This window comes from Calonectris borealis, chromosome 1 (assembly GCF_964195595.1).
Source record: "Calonectris borealis chromosome 1, bCalBor7.hap1.2, whole genome shotgun sequence".
Classification (NCBI taxonomy): Eukaryota; Metazoa; Chordata; class Aves; order Procellariiformes; family Procellariidae; genus Calonectris; species Calonectris borealis.
Window position 1 is genome coordinate 140394537 of NC_134312.1, and position 15633 is coordinate 140410169.

A 15633-nucleotide genomic window follows, 5' to 3' on the forward strand; every position below is an offset into this window, starting at 1 on the left:
CCAGGGGGTTTTCTTGCCAGGCTGCAAAACTCTGTAAGGGATTATTTTCACTAACTTGGTAGAGAACAAAAAATCCTCTGAGAAAAGCCTAGCTAGCATTTTGATGTGTTTTGTTATACTAAGCAGGCCAAGGTTGAGCTCGTAAAGTTTAAAATAATTTACACTTGCATTTCCTTTTTCTACCACGTTCACTCATACAGAACAGAACCTTTTTTGATACATTCATTTTGCTTTTAGTAAATAATTCTAAGCCATGATTTGACAGTATGTTGCTCTTGGTGTTATTCTCTTACCCTCATGTTGCTTGGTGCTTGTTCTGCAAGTTAACCTGCGTTTACATACAATGTTTCTGTAAAATGTATCAGTATGTCCATATGAAAAGAGACAACATACTGCTGTAAGTAATGACAAAAAAGTGCTTTTAAAATGTAATTTTTTCTTTTCATTCTCACCTCTATCTTAATAGACATCACTGGAATGTACAAAATGCTGATGAGACTTTCTCTAAAACAGAGATAACTACAGAGCATACCTGTCAGAGGGTAACTGTGCCTCAGCAAGTTGGACTATAGTAGGAAATATATCCATGTTACTTGTTGGCTCATCAATATAGGCACCAGCCTGTATGACTCCAAGCCAACGGAGAAGCCCTGGCACACGAATACCTCCTTCCCAGTTCATTGATTTTCCACCTGAAAAATGAAAGTTTTATTTGTTAAAAAATCAATTCTTCTTAGAAAAATACCCCCTCTGCAAGATTTAGTTTCTAAATATTAAACATTCTGTCTAGCTAGAATCTTTTCATTAAATGCATTTATTTTATTTTTAATCTGCTAGGTTTAGAATTTCCACCTACAATCAGTATCTTTCTCATAGTAAATCTACTAATATGTATTAGCCAGAGCTTATAAAATATATTTAGTTTACAAAAAAAAAAAAACACCACAGCTGTAGGAGATAAAAAGGGGTCTTGCAGGAATCTTCATATAGAATTTGGTCTAGATAGTATGCCACATAGGTATGGGAAGATAAAACCAAAAAACAAGAATCAAAAATAAATTGATGTATGCCTGTATGTCTGAGGTATGAACCCAGAGAAGATATATGATATTTTATTAAAAATGGTGCTTAATGACTTTAGATAGAAGGAAGTACTAATTTATACTAATCTATGTTACTGAATTCTCCAATTCAATGCATTAGGAAGAAATTCACTACAGTGATGGTAGATCTCAGGATGCTGTGAAGATCTTTTCAACTTCTAAACCAGCACAGTTGCATCAAATACACTATAGCTGATTGCATTCAGCACTACATTGCAGCCATTTCCTTTGTTTCTACAATATCCATCAATTCACAGTCCTCCCGACATCTTTGGAGAAGGGCAAAGTGTTTATTCTATGACAACATTTCTACCATTACTTAACACGTGATTGATGAAACTCTATATGGAGAGCTATCACAAGTACTATTATTAATGTCTTACACAGTCACGTGACTATGTACACACTTCAGGTTTATCTTTGAAATTAATATATCACTTGGAAAAAAATATTTCTGGTAAACGGATGGGTTTTGGATGTGGTTAAGCATGGTCTGGGCCAGGAATTTACAACTGAATTGAGATTGTTTTATATAATAGAGACGTCTGAAAGAAGAGGAATATGTGTGTTGAATTCCTGTCACTAACTGAATCCAACAACAGTTCATGGTTCAAACAAAAATACTATGAGCCTGTTTTTCCTGTATCTCCCTCTTTCAAGTAAAAAAAAAAAACCACAAAAGAACAAAATATTACAACAAAGTATCTAATAGTCTCAGCCTCTTAGACCTTCAAAGCACCACACAGATTTTAATATCTTTATTGTCAAGACCAGGCCTTGCCATACATGCTGTCTATCTTACTGACTCCTCAATGATCTTTTCTATTTCAGCATTGGAGGATTCAGAATCCACCTGTTTTTTTACAGGTTTTTCACTGCTCAATAAGGTTTTCTACAGAATTTTCACTGTTCATAAAGGTAAGTGGCAACTTCAAGAGAGAAAACTATTTTTTGCATAGATCTTTACCCATTATACATACATACAGTCTCGTGGCTGAAAAAACTTTAGCTCATGATTCTTTGTTATACCAGATTTTTGCTTACCTTTTTTCATGCGCTTTATCAGAATTCATAATATTGAATAGTCAGGGACACATGATTATCTAGTCTAACACCAGAAAACTTAGACTTTTTAAGATCCAACATTACATCAAGCAACCATCTTTGCTTAAGCTGTTCTTGGAAAGCAGTACCAAGTTCAGATCTCAACAAGACTATCCGTCTTTTAGAGCAGTCTTAAAAATTTACTCTTGTCACTGCATCAAATGCGATTCCATTCTCACCGTAACGCACATGGCTACCTATTCTAAAACTCAGGAGTAAGATACATGGATTATTTTTGTTTACATTCTTATAAAAAAAAATATGATTTTCAAAACAAAAATCTAAAGAAAATGTAGATCTAAGTTTATAAGGGTGTTATATGGTGAGGTTTAAAGCACCTGTCACTTAGCAGAAGGAAGTGTTCACCCAACAGTACGCTGATGGGTTGTTAATACGGGTAGTTTGAGTGTAGATGTCAATAGACTGTGTGCATCTTCTGTAGAAAAGGTGACTCCATGCTTGTAAAACAGTCATTAGGATTTTAAAAGTTTGGTGGGGATTATGTGTTACCTAGCAGAAAAGTGTCAAGATTAATATCCTGAGTTATGGTTCACAGAAATCCTGTTGAGTGAGAGTAGTTAAATCTGAATAAAAATCCAGGAAAAGTATAAGGACATAAAATTACAGCTATCCTCAATTTAAGATATTTTTCAGTGAACAGTTATGCCAGGGAGATGATTTAGTTCATGAGCTGGATCCTAGTTCTGAGTAAACATCACAACTGTTTGTTGGTTGGACAGTATGGACAGACAGAAAACTCTAAGAGCTGATCTATACTATTGCAGCATACATGCACAACCTTTATCGTAACAGGGCAGCCCTACCATCTCTCCCTCTTGTCTCTCTCCATTGCCTCCCTTATATCTTCCTTCAGGCAACGATCACAGGTCTGCTCACAATTCCCTTCACCTGTTTCTGTTCTTGAATCAGCTGGTACTCATTAGGCCACCTCTTAATTCTTCTCCACATCTCCCCCTTTTTTGTTTATGATTTTGTAGCATTGCCAAAGTCCTATCCAAAACTCCTGATTCCAGAATTCTTCTCCACATCACCCCCTTTTTTGTTCTCAATTGCCAAATTGTTCATTATGTTCACTAGAACAAGTTCATATTCAAATGAAACCTGTGACCCATATTCTTTTTATTGATTTGCGTACCTCCTTAATCACCTCATATGGTAGACAAACTTAACATTTCTAATTCTTTTTCTTATTCTCCATAACCCATATTCTTTTATTGATTTGCATACCTCCTTAATCTAATTCTTGTTCCTATTCTCCATAACCCATATTCTTTTATTGATTTGCATACCTCCTTACACAAACTTAACATTTCTAATTCTTTTTCCTATTAACATTTCTATTTCTTTTTCCTATTCTCCATCACACAGTTCACTTTCCTCTAGAACATCACTGATAAGTGTGTGTGTGGGTATGAATCCCCGCAGCAGATCTTCTTGGGGTGGGAGGGCGGGAACAAATGGTGCTTTAGCCTCTATCGCTACAAAACTTCATCCGCCATTGGCGCAAGTTCAAGTGAATCTTTCTTATCTTTTGATTTTTCTTCCAGAATTGCTGCCATTACATTCACTAGAACAAGTTCATCTTTAGCCTCTGTCTCTGTAAAGCTTCATCCGCTGTTGGCACAAGTTCAAATGAATCTTTCTTATCTTTTGATTTTGCCTCCAGAATTGCTGAATCAGTCACGTTTTGCAACACCTGCTCTGCAGGACACAACTTCTGCAGAGGTGCATACACACAATATTCCTTCTAGAACTTCTAATTGCAAAGTTTTCCTCTTCTGCAGTTCTTCTACTGAGATGCCGACTGCCCCATGACCAATGTATAAAGTTCATATAACTTCCCCGCGGCTGCTCACCTCTGTATCTGTTTCTTTTCAACGGCTTTTTTCTTTTTTCCCGTTTCCTTTCAATGGCTTTTTTTTCTGTTTCCTTTCAACAGCTTCTATCCTGTTTCCTTTCAACGGCTTTTTTCCTGTTTCTTTTCAACAGCTTTTGCAGTTCAGTGGGGCTCGCCACTGGATATTTCTATTTCCTTTCTCCAAGACCTTCTTTCTTCAGGTTTTCTTCTTCAGTCCCTGTTCAGGCACCATTTGTTGCAGCATACATGCACAGCCTTTATCATAACAGGGCAGCCCTACTATCTCTCTCTCCATTCATTGCATGTCTCTCTCCATTGCCTCCCTTATATCTTCCTTCAGGCAATGATCACATGTCTGCTCACAATTCTCTTCACCTGTTTCTGTTCTTGAATCAGCTGGTACTCATTAGGCCACCTCTTAATTCTTCTCCACACTATACCATAGGTACCTTTAAGTGTAAGGTTCCTTTTATTTCTGTATACCTGTCTGAACCTAGTAATAGTGCTAGCTAGGTTGGATTGTTCAAATAAACTCTCGTTTTACTGTTGCCTCCTGTATAATCTGAAGACAGAGCAATTTCAAGGTAAGTGGTGAATCCCATTCCCACACATGTCGCAGTTCTTAAAACCTAGATATTGGACTACTTGCACAGCTCCTAGGTTCACAGTACAATTTTCTTGAATGGCTACAGAACAGGACAGAAAACTTGCACATTACCCAAGCACAAAGGGAGTACTCAGCAAACTCTGCCTTCCTGCTGTGAGGTACAAAAAGCAAAATAGGCTCCACAGCAGGGCTTTCTCCTCGCTTATGTCTATGAAGAAGTGACTGCTGTTTTCCTTTCAAAAGACTAATTGGAGCATAATTTTTTGATATCTCTGGAGGTTAGGAATAGCAGGAAACCAGGGCAGGAATTACAGATCATTGCGGAAGACTGTCTTCTATTATGTACGCCTACGTCGTGTTCATCTTTATTAGAACTGTGTTTAGTGACATCACTAGAGTTGCTTAATACCATTATATGATTACAAATCCCTTGATATACATTGTCTCTAAAACTCTAGCTGTTAAACATTGTTCAAGCCATCTACATTCTTTTTTCCTTAAAAAATAAATCAAGGTTTCACTACTAATGCTTGAAACATGAAGCAAACATCCAAATGGCTAAAATATGTGAAGGAAAATAAAAAATACACAAAAGGTCATTATTTAAAAATAAAATCTCTTGATATTTCAGGATCTGACTCATTAGGTTTGTATTTTGCTTGAAACAGAGAAAAGGCAGCAACCTAGTATGTATGCCTGGCAAACCCTAGGCAGCCTAGCTATATATTATTTTTGTTCTCTTAAATTTTTCAAAAAATGTTTTTAAAACAGCATAAAACACCTCAGGCTGTATTTTCATGCTTAGATATCTATGCTTTCTGAGTAGCTGCACCCTTCAGTGTTACATTGAACAATAGCCTACATTCATCTCTGCTGAAAAATCTGCAGGTGCAGGCAAAGTAGAGACATAACTCTCTGCAGTCATCCACAACATGATGTCAAATTTCCATTTTAACCTCATTTCAAATCTTAGCTAAAAGAATATCTTTTTTTTTTTCTCTCTCTGGTTTAAATTGACTGCTATTACCCAACTCTGGGAATAGAGCTTTTACAAAAGATGATATATAAAGGAGAACTCTGTGGTATATCACTATTAATATTTTGAATGATGAATGATGAAAACCATTTAAAATAACTTTCTTAGATCACTTGGATTATAATCATACTACTCTTTCCTTCCTCCTTATGTTCTTCTAAAAACAAAGATTCCAAACCCAATTTATTCTCTTGAATGATAAAAAAATACAAGGAAATTAATTACTTTACCCATCTGTAGTGGACTTTACGCTACAAATATTGACAATCAAAACTGGTTACTATTGCTTACCTTATAAAGCAAACAACAATTTATTTTCAATGGCAAGCCCACTCTTTATTTTACTGATTTTTAATCTGTTTCTTGTACTGCTTTTGTTAATTTTCAACCTGAGCTTGTTTTGTACAGGTGAATCTAATAAATGTAGCTCATTTGGACATGTTTTCATGTGATCTTTCTTGCAATCAATGAAATTGTCTCTCAGGATGTTTTCTGTTTCAAGAAATTACAAGATGGATTGATTATTTAAAAATCTGGATCACTTCAGAGAGAATATAAAAATACAGTACATTTGAAAAAAAAGGTCAATTCTTGCTCTCATTAAAGTCAAAAGTGAAACTCCAACTAATATCACTAAATATGCAATAGCATAGTTCCTGAGGCCAAAGTAATGGTCAGTTTGATTTTTCTGTGGCTTGCAGATAGGAAAAGGTTTACTAATAGCTTCAAGAAACACTGCTGAATGAACTTATCACTCCGGTATATGAGATTGTATAAAAATAATAAATTTCAATAAAATATTAGATAATCAATTCCTCCAGTCCTTGTTTAGCTCTCACAGATCTGCAGTAGATGTGATTTTAAAAAAATGATCATCTAAGTCCTTAAGAAACATTCATTTAGTATTTTTCATGGATATTAACAAAGTAACTATGAATATATCTATTTCTAAGGCACAAAGCACTTAAAATGAATGTTGTTTAAATGGTTTGCCATTAACAGCATTTTACTCCATTTCCACTAGCAGCATAACTCATGACCTACTCTAGCAGCATAACAGTAGCCAAGTGCCTGTATGCATTGTGCTAAATGCTTCATAAATACAAAGACAGACAGTGTTGCTAATGTTCTGGTTCAAGGTACAGTCAAAATATATTTAGCTACGTGTCCAAAAGAAGCTGACAGTAAGAGTATCAAGAGATGCAAAGAGACTCCATAGAAAATCCCATGTGTAACAGAGTGGGATAGATGTCAACAAGTGATAATGAGGGAGGACTTCCACTGCCTGCATATGTACCGGTGAAACAGTATAATGAGAAAAAGTGTAGAGAAAAGTTTTAATGCCTTCACTGTTTACTGCAATAAAGTATGCAACAGGAACGGCATATTTTATAACACACCGAAGCTAATTCAAGAAACTAGTCACTAAGCAACTAAATAAAAATTACCACAAAATAATTAGATTCAATATCTCAGAGTACCAAAGAAGAATATAATGGCATTCTTTAGACCACTAATCTTAAGCTGCTTGTTTATTCAATGGAGAGAATACTCTATTCATCTATTTATTCTAGTTATCTTATTCTAAAGTAGAGATCTAAATATTTCAGAAAATCTAACCTTATTTCTGTTCCTAAAGGAAAGCTAAGGTGACTAGCTCAAATGGACATGCTTAAATTGCAGATGTCATACTAATGAGAAAGATAGCGAAAAACACCGATGAAGAAGTCAGTGCGGATATCCTGGATATCACATACAAAAACAATACCTCAAAGTTCCATACCTTTTAACAGAGAAATGTCACAGAACCGGAAAAAAAAAAAATTGCTGGAAAAATTACATAGAAAATTTTAAGAAAAAACTTCATTTAAACACAATAGTTTCCATATTGCAATCTGAAAATGTTAATATTAACAGGATTAAAAGAACCATAATTTATGTGTTATAAGTCAAAATAACTTATATGTTATAAATAACTTAGAGATTATAAATTATACATCAGATACGACTTATATGCCAATATATGAAAAAACGTTCAGTGATCTGGTATGAACACTAAAGAGCTAAATAGGAAAATACATAGAAAAAAAGATTTTTCAAGAAAATATATCACAAACTGGAAGTTTGTAACTCAAATTACTCAAAGGACCCATTGGTCCAATAGGTCCACAGGAACTACTAGGTTTCTGAGAGAAACTGATAATTTCTTTGATCAGTTTCTGATCAAAACACTAAGTAGCCAGGAAAAATATATTACCATGTATGCAAACAGGAGTCCTTCAGGAGCTCATGTAAGAAGGTCTTGAGTTTCTGGGAAGAAATTCTTACTAATAGCCATGTTTTTTGTTTTAGAGGCTGTATCTAGATTTAAACCTTTGAAAGATCTTTGACAAGGACCTTCAGGAAAAGTTTCTGGAACATCAATCATGGGTTAGGAGACAAAAGGTTGCCATGAATCAAAATCTGACTAACAGGCAGGAAACACAGAGATAAAACAAACAGCCTACAACACTGTGCAAAAAAGTAAATAGTAAGCTACCTTTGATGCTACTCTGTAGTAAGTCCCTTGTTATTTTAATATATTTACTTCAATTTTGGAAGGGAAGTGAACGGTGGAATTGAAAAATCCATGTATGACCCGAAGTATCACAGGTTGATCAAATTCAGAAGAAAAGATAATGGACTTCAGAAGGGACAGGCAAGGAAGGAGAGGCAGTGGGGTAGCTCTGTATGTTAGGGAGTGTTTCGATTGTCTAGAGCTCAACGATTGTGATGTTAAGGTCGAGTGCTTGTGGGTAAGGATGAGGGGGAAGGCCAACAAGGCAGATGTCTGAAGGGAGTCTGTTATAGACCACCTAACCAGGATGAAGAGGCAGATGAAGCATTCTGCAAGCAGCTGGCAGAAGTCTCACAATTGCTAGCCCTTGTTCTCGTGGAGAACTTCAACTTACTGGATGTCTGCTGGAAATACAGCACAGCAGAGAGGCAAAAGTCTAGGAGGTTCCTGGAGTGTGTGGAAGATGACTTCCTGACACAGCTGGCAAGTGAGCCTACCAGGGGAGGTGCCTTGCTTGACCTGCTGTTTACAAACAGAGAAGGACTGGTGGGAGATGTGGTGGTCGGAGGCCATCTTGGGTTTAGTGACCATGAAATGGTAGAATTCTCGATTCTTGGTGGAGTAAGGAGGGGGGCCAGCAAAACCGCTACCATGGACTTCCGGAGGGCGGACTTTGGCCTGTTCAAGACACTGGTTGTGAGAGTCCCTTGGGAGAGAGTCCTGAAGGGCAAAGGGGTCCAGGAAGGCTGGACGTTCTTCAAGAAGGAAGTCTTAAAGGCGCAGGAGCAGGCTGTCCCCATGTGCCGTAAGAAGAACGGGCGGGGAAGACGACCGGCCTGGCTGAACGGGGAGCTCTGGCTGGGACTCAGGAAAAAAAGGAGAGTTTATCACTTGTGGAAGAAGGGGCAGGGGCAACTCAAGAAGAGTACAGGGATCTGTACAGGGATCTTGTTAGGTCGTGCAGAGAGGAAATTAGAAAGGCAAAAGCCCAGCTAGAATCCAAACTGGCCACTGTCTTAAGAGATAACAAAAAATGTCTTTACAAATATATTAATGACAAAAAGAGAGCCAAGGAGAATCTCCATCCTTCATTGGATGCGGGAGGGAACATTGCCACCAAGGATGAGGAAAAGTCTGAGGTACTTAACGCCTTCTTTGCCCCAGTCAGACGAGTTGTCCTCAGGGTATTCAGCCCCCTGAGCTGGAAGACAGGGACGGCGAGCAGGATAAACCCCCCATAATCCAAGAGGAAGCAGTTAATGACCTACTATGCCACCTGAACGCTCACAAGTCTATGGGGCCAGATGCGATCCACTCAAGAGTACTGAGGCAGCTGGCGGAGGAGCTTGCCAAGCCACTCTCCATCATTTATCAGCAGTCCTGGTTAACAGGGGAGGTCCCAGATGACTGGAGGCTTGCCAATGTGACACCCATCTACAAGAAGGGCCGGAAGGAGGATCTGGGGAACTACAGGCCTGTCAGTCTGACCTTGGTGCCGGGGAAGATTATGGAGCAGTTCATCTTGAGGGCGCTCACAAGGCATGTGTGGGACAACCAGGGAATCAGGCCCAGCCAGCTCAGGCTCATGAAAGGCAGGTCCTGCTTGACCAACCTGATCTCCTTCTATGACCAGGTGACCCGCCTAGTGGATGAGGGAAAGGCTGTGGATGTGGTCTACCTGGACTTCAGTAAAGCCTTTGACACTCTCCCCCACAGCATTCTCCTGGAGAAGCTGGCAGCTCATGGCTTAGACAGGTGTACTATTCGCTGGGTCAAAAACTGGCTGGACGGCCGAGCCCAGAGAGTTGTGGTGAATGGAGTTAAATCCAGTTGGCGACCGGTCACGAGCGGTGTTCCCCAGGGCTCTGTACTGGGGTCGGTCTCGTTCAATATCTTTATCAATGATCTGGATGAGGGGATTGAGTGCTCTCTCAGTAAGTTTGCAGATGATACCAAGTTGGGTGGGAATGTTGATCTGCTGGAGGGTAGGAAGGCTCTGCAGAGGGACCTGGACAGGCTGGATGGATGGGCTGAGGCCAATTGTATGAGGTTTAACAAGGCCAAGTGCCGGGTCCTGCACTTGGGTCACAACAACCCCAGGCAACGCTACAGGCTTGGGGAAGAGTGGCTGGAAAGCTGCCCAGAGGAAAAGGACCTTGGGGTGCTGGTTGACAGCTGGCTGAACATGGGCTGGCAGTGTGCCCAGGTGGCCAAGAAGGCCAATGGCATCCTGGCCTGTATCAGAAATAGTGTGGCCAGCAGGAGTAGGGAAGTGATCATGCCCCTGTACTCGGCACTGGTGAGGCCACACCTCGAATACTGTGTTCAGTTTTGGGCCCCTCACTACAAGAAGGACATGGAGGTGCTGGAGCGTGTCCAGAGAAGGGCAACGAAGCTGGTGAAGGGCCTGGAGAACAAGTCTCATGAGGAGCAGCTGAGGGAACTGGGTTTATTTAGTCTGAAGAAGAGGAGGCTGAGGGGAGACCTTATCGCGCTCTACAACTACCTGGAAGGAGGTTGTAGCGAGGTGGGTGTTGGTCTCTTCTGCCAAGTAACTAGCGATAGGACAAGAGGAAATAGCCCCAAGTTGCGCCGAAGGAGGTTTAGATTGGACATTAGGAAAAATTTCTTTACTGAAAGAGTGGTCAGGCCTTGGAACAGGCTGCCCAGGGAAGTGGTGGAGTCACCATCCCTGGAAGTATTTAAAAGATGTGTAGATGCGGCGCTTAGGGACACGGTTAAGTGGGCATGGTGGTGTTGGGTTGATGGTTGGACTCGATGATCTTAGAGGTCTTTTCCAACTTTAATGATTTTATGATTCTATGATTCTATGACTTCACACCAAGTTGGATGAACAGGAAACAAGATGCAAGTTCAAATTCTGTAAAAATATGTGCAGTAGAACGAACATGAGAGAAAAAATAATTGAACTAGGGTCTACAGTCTTAGTTATTCATACCCTAACCTTCACTGCATACTTAAGAAAAAGAACCTTTGCAAAGACTAATGCTTAATGCACATCTGTAATCAGTAAGTTACAAAGACAACAGGCAGTCTATAGGATGAAATGGCTAATATTAAAAAGTAAGTAAATAAACAGGTAGTGATACTTCATGGCAAAACCCGAAAGGCAATACTTGTAAAGTCATTTTAAAAGAATATATTGCATAATTAGAAATAGTTCACAGAAGAAAATAACAAGAAATTAGGGACAAGGAAAAACTCATCAGTTAAGATTGATGAGAGACTGACAAGACAATTCTTTTCTAAATGAGGTATTAAAGGGAAAGTGGCACAATAAAAGTATATAAAACAAAGATAAGCTTTCCTTATAAGTTTTCCTTCCTTTGTCCTATATCAATGAGGAAACAGTATTAAACTCCAAGATGTTCCATGAAATTTGCAACTTTCCCATTTCAAAATAGTCAATTCTCATTGTGTTCTCATTGCCAAAGGATTTAGGTTACGCTAAGAATTTAGAAAGGTTCAAAGTGGAATTCCATCTTTATATGATGAAAATTTATGCTAAAACTCTTTGTAGAATCTCAATTGTTAGGATTCACACCTTAAACCATGGTCATAATATCTAGGATTAGGAGGAGATCTTCTTAGGGATCATCTTTATTCACTACACAACTCCTGCATCTTCCTCCAAGACTTCTGATCCTGACAACCATCAGAAAAACACCACTGGAAAGAGATGCCATGATTTTGATCCATCACTTTAATATTACTATATAATATCTTCTAAAAAAATGATACTGAAGAGATAAATCAGACTGTGTATGACAGCAACTAGTTAAACAGTATGTTAGCTCTGGTTTCTAATTTCAAGGGCTAACCAAATTTACGATGACTGTTCCACAGTTAGAATCCAGAGTAATAAAACCTTCAAACAGCAGTTTTCCCTTTTTGCATTCAGTCTTTCAGTGCTAGCCCAACTCTCCAAACTCCTCTTAAATTTTATTATTGGTGTTTATTTGGCTGGACATCAAGATAAATTACTGAGTTCGAATTGTGGAGATCTGTTGAGAGCTTTTGATTTTAGGGCAGAACCAATTATTGCTGAGCATACTGCTCCAGCTCTGACAAGAAGGTTAAGTGGCTTGATTCATATTTACATTCATGCAGCACTCATATACAAAAAGGTAAGTAGAGGAGATTGTCTAGCAGAGACAGGGAGAAAGGATGTGCCTGTCTCCCAGTTTTGTAAACTACTCATCAGATAAAGCAAATTCCTAGTACATGCACACATGAGCACAAGGAGCATAAAGATAGTCCTTTTGCTTTTTTAAGCACATTGCTATCTCAGTGCCTGAGACTTAGGGCTTCACAGATCTGGTTTTCATTAAATCTGCCAGAGATGTACAGACCTCTAACACTTTTCATTGTACATGACTGTTAATATGAATAAATTCTTATGTATGAAAACTGCTAATTATGCAAATAATTGATCACTTCCACTTCAGTCCTTCTAAAAATGATGCATAATATACCTCTTAAATTAAGGACTGATATGGAGATGGAAAGAGTGGAAGATAAAGCAGAATTCATTGTATTTTAAAACAGTAAAAGTATATTCAACTGATTGTATATTCAACTGATTGCATGGGTCTTTTAATTTCTTTTTATTTTATTAAGAATGTCTTTTATACAATAATTACTTTGTTTCTTATTTTCTATCCCATAATATATTACAACATTTGCTAGCATAGCATTGGTGGTAACTCTAAACCACACAATTCATTTTAAAAATAAGAAGACCCATCACTCCCCAAGTAACCCTATCAATCATATTTTTTATTAATTCACGTAAGATCTATTTCAAATTGTTCTCCATTCTGTAAGTATGAATACAAAATTTTGCAAGGCTTGATAGAAAAGACTCCATTCAATCAAAGTTCCTTAGGAAGGCATATTGCTCAGTGTATTTGTCTTTTTTTTCCACCTTGTCATTTATCCTGTATCTTATGTCTGGCATTCTAGAAGGCAAATATTTTTTAGAGCTTCTAAAACACCTCAGGCCGTGCCTACAGCTACGGCTATGTAACCATATGGTTTCTTAATTACTTAAATCACTATGTAAGGCCTATGTGCTAATGTTCAAGACACGTTTCACTCTGGTGTTAGCCCAAGGGGACCCATCTGATAGTTTGTAACCTCATGACTTTGGCATTGATTGTTTTGCTTGTGTAGCGTTTCCTTCGTAGCTCTCTTAAAATATAAGGGTCATTTCTCAGAGAGATACCTACTGACTAAAAACTGTGGAGTCTTCTCGCTTGAAAAGCTCACTGTATTGTTATTGCTTACTGCGTATGTCTATCTTTCTTCCTTCTTGCAGTTTTGCAGATGACACAAAACTGGGAGGAGTGGCTGATCAACTGATGCTTGTGCTACCATCCAGAGGGATCTCGACAGGCTGGAAAAATGGGCCAAAAGGAACATTATGAAGTTCAGCAAAGGGAAATACCAAGTCCTGCATCTGACAAGGAATAACCTCTAGCACCAGCAAAGTCTGGGGCCTGACTGGCTGGAAAGCGGCTCTGCAGAGAAGGACCTGGGTGTCCTGGTGGACAACTAGTTGAATGTGAGCCAGCAATGTGCCTTTGTGGCAAGGAAGGCCACCATCATCCTGGGCTGCTTTAGGAAGAATGTTTCCAGAAGTCGAGGGGGGTGATCCTTATCCTCTGCTTACACATCTGGAGTGCTGGGTCCAAGTGCAGAGCTCCCCAGTACAAGAGAGACATGGACATACTGGAGTGAGTTCCAAGGAGGGCCATGAGAATGATTAAGCGGTTGGAGCATTTGACATATGAGGAGGGGCTGAGAGAGCTGGAACTGTTCAGCCTGGAGAAGAGAAGGCTCCATGGGATCTTACCCATCTGTATGGATACATGGATTTACCTGAATAAAGAGGACGGAGCTAGGCTCTTTTCAGCGGTGCCCAGTGACAGGACAAGAGGCAATGGGCACAAACTGAAACACAGAAAATTCCATTTAAACATAAGAAAAAGCTTTTTTTATAGTGAGTGTGATCAAACACTGGAGCAAGTTGCCCAGAGAGGCTGTGGAGTCTCCATCATTGGAGATTTTCATAACTTGACTGGACACAGCCCTGAGCAACCTGCTCTAGCTGACCCTGCTCTGCAGGGGCTAGGACTACAGACCTTGGGAGGTTCCTTCCAGACTCAACTACTACGTGATTTTGTAGTTCTGCAATACTACTTTTTTAAAAAATCATACCTGAAGGCAATTTACTTCTTTCTCTCTACAATTAAAAGGTTCAAGTTTGGTAAATGACTTTCCAAAAACTGGTGAATTTCTTTGATCTTGTCCCCTGAAATATGAAGTGAAAACAAATTACACAGCTACTTCCTAGTGAAAGAATGAAAAGAATGTTATCTCTGGTAAAAGGACAAGAATGTTCACTGCATTTCATTAAAAATAATAAAACCAAGCATTCCTACCCTATTTCAATAAGATTGAAGATTATTAAAAACATTTTGACATTCATTTTCCTGATGCTGTGTGTCCACCACTTGCACACTGGAGAACACTGTTTTCTGTAGTTTGTCAGAGGAAATCCTTTATTTCATATTTGACAATGTTGTCTATGAGCAGTCTGTGACTGAATAATCATAATCTTTGATTATGACCAATCCGTAACTGAATGTTATAGCCATACTGTCAAGCAGAATTCCTCCATCTCCACATCCTTCATTCTCTCATCCTGTTATCCTATTACCTCTTCTTGTTCTGCCTTTCTCAAAAATACATTGCTGACAATAATTATGTTCATCCCCATGTTGGAACCATGTTCTCAAAGGTATCCATAACGGTGTATTACATTCCTGCTGACTGAAGGGAACACCATGCCAGGGGTATGGGAACAGACAAAATGAAGAAGGCTGTTTGCTAAGCTGGAATTTTTCTTTCTACAAGATCAACATATTGCAAAAAAAGCAGTACCTTTCAGTATTGTTGTGTGATATCATCAGAAGAAAGTGTATTACAATAAGGTAGACTTTAAACACATTTTAAGCCTCCACAGAATAAACAGATTTTGGAGTATTAATCTCCTCAAGATCTGCACTAAAAGAATACAACTAAACTCTGTCCTTTTAACTAAAGTCTCTCCATTTCCAGATCAGTCTTCAATTCAGTAAGTGTGTTATGCATTATTTTCAAAAGTCTATTCAGGCTTTTCTGCTTGAAATCTTGTCTTCTTCTGGCTGTTGTTGAACTTGCCCATCCCAATCCCAATTCAACTCCTCATTTTTCTTTTTAAACCTAACTTTCCTTTTCTACTTTTTCTGTAATGAATACACTGGACTTTGTTACTAGTTC

The 15633-nt window shown here is 38.7% G+C and overlaps 1 protein-coding gene across 2 annotated transcripts in view; it reads right to left on the bottom strand.

The window, feature by feature from the left end:
• STS (steroid sulfatase) overlaps positions 1 to 15633 on the bottom strand; it is a 134854-nt gene that overhangs the window by 38940 nt on the left and 80281 nt on the right. For both annotated transcript variants that reach the window (XM_075133606.1, XM_075133614.1), the window contains exon 9: positions 533 to 692. In XM_075133606.1, the coding sequence (XP_074989707.1) occupies positions 533 to 692 (160 nt within the window). The remainder of the gene's footprint in view (positions 1 to 532; positions 693 to 15633) is intronic.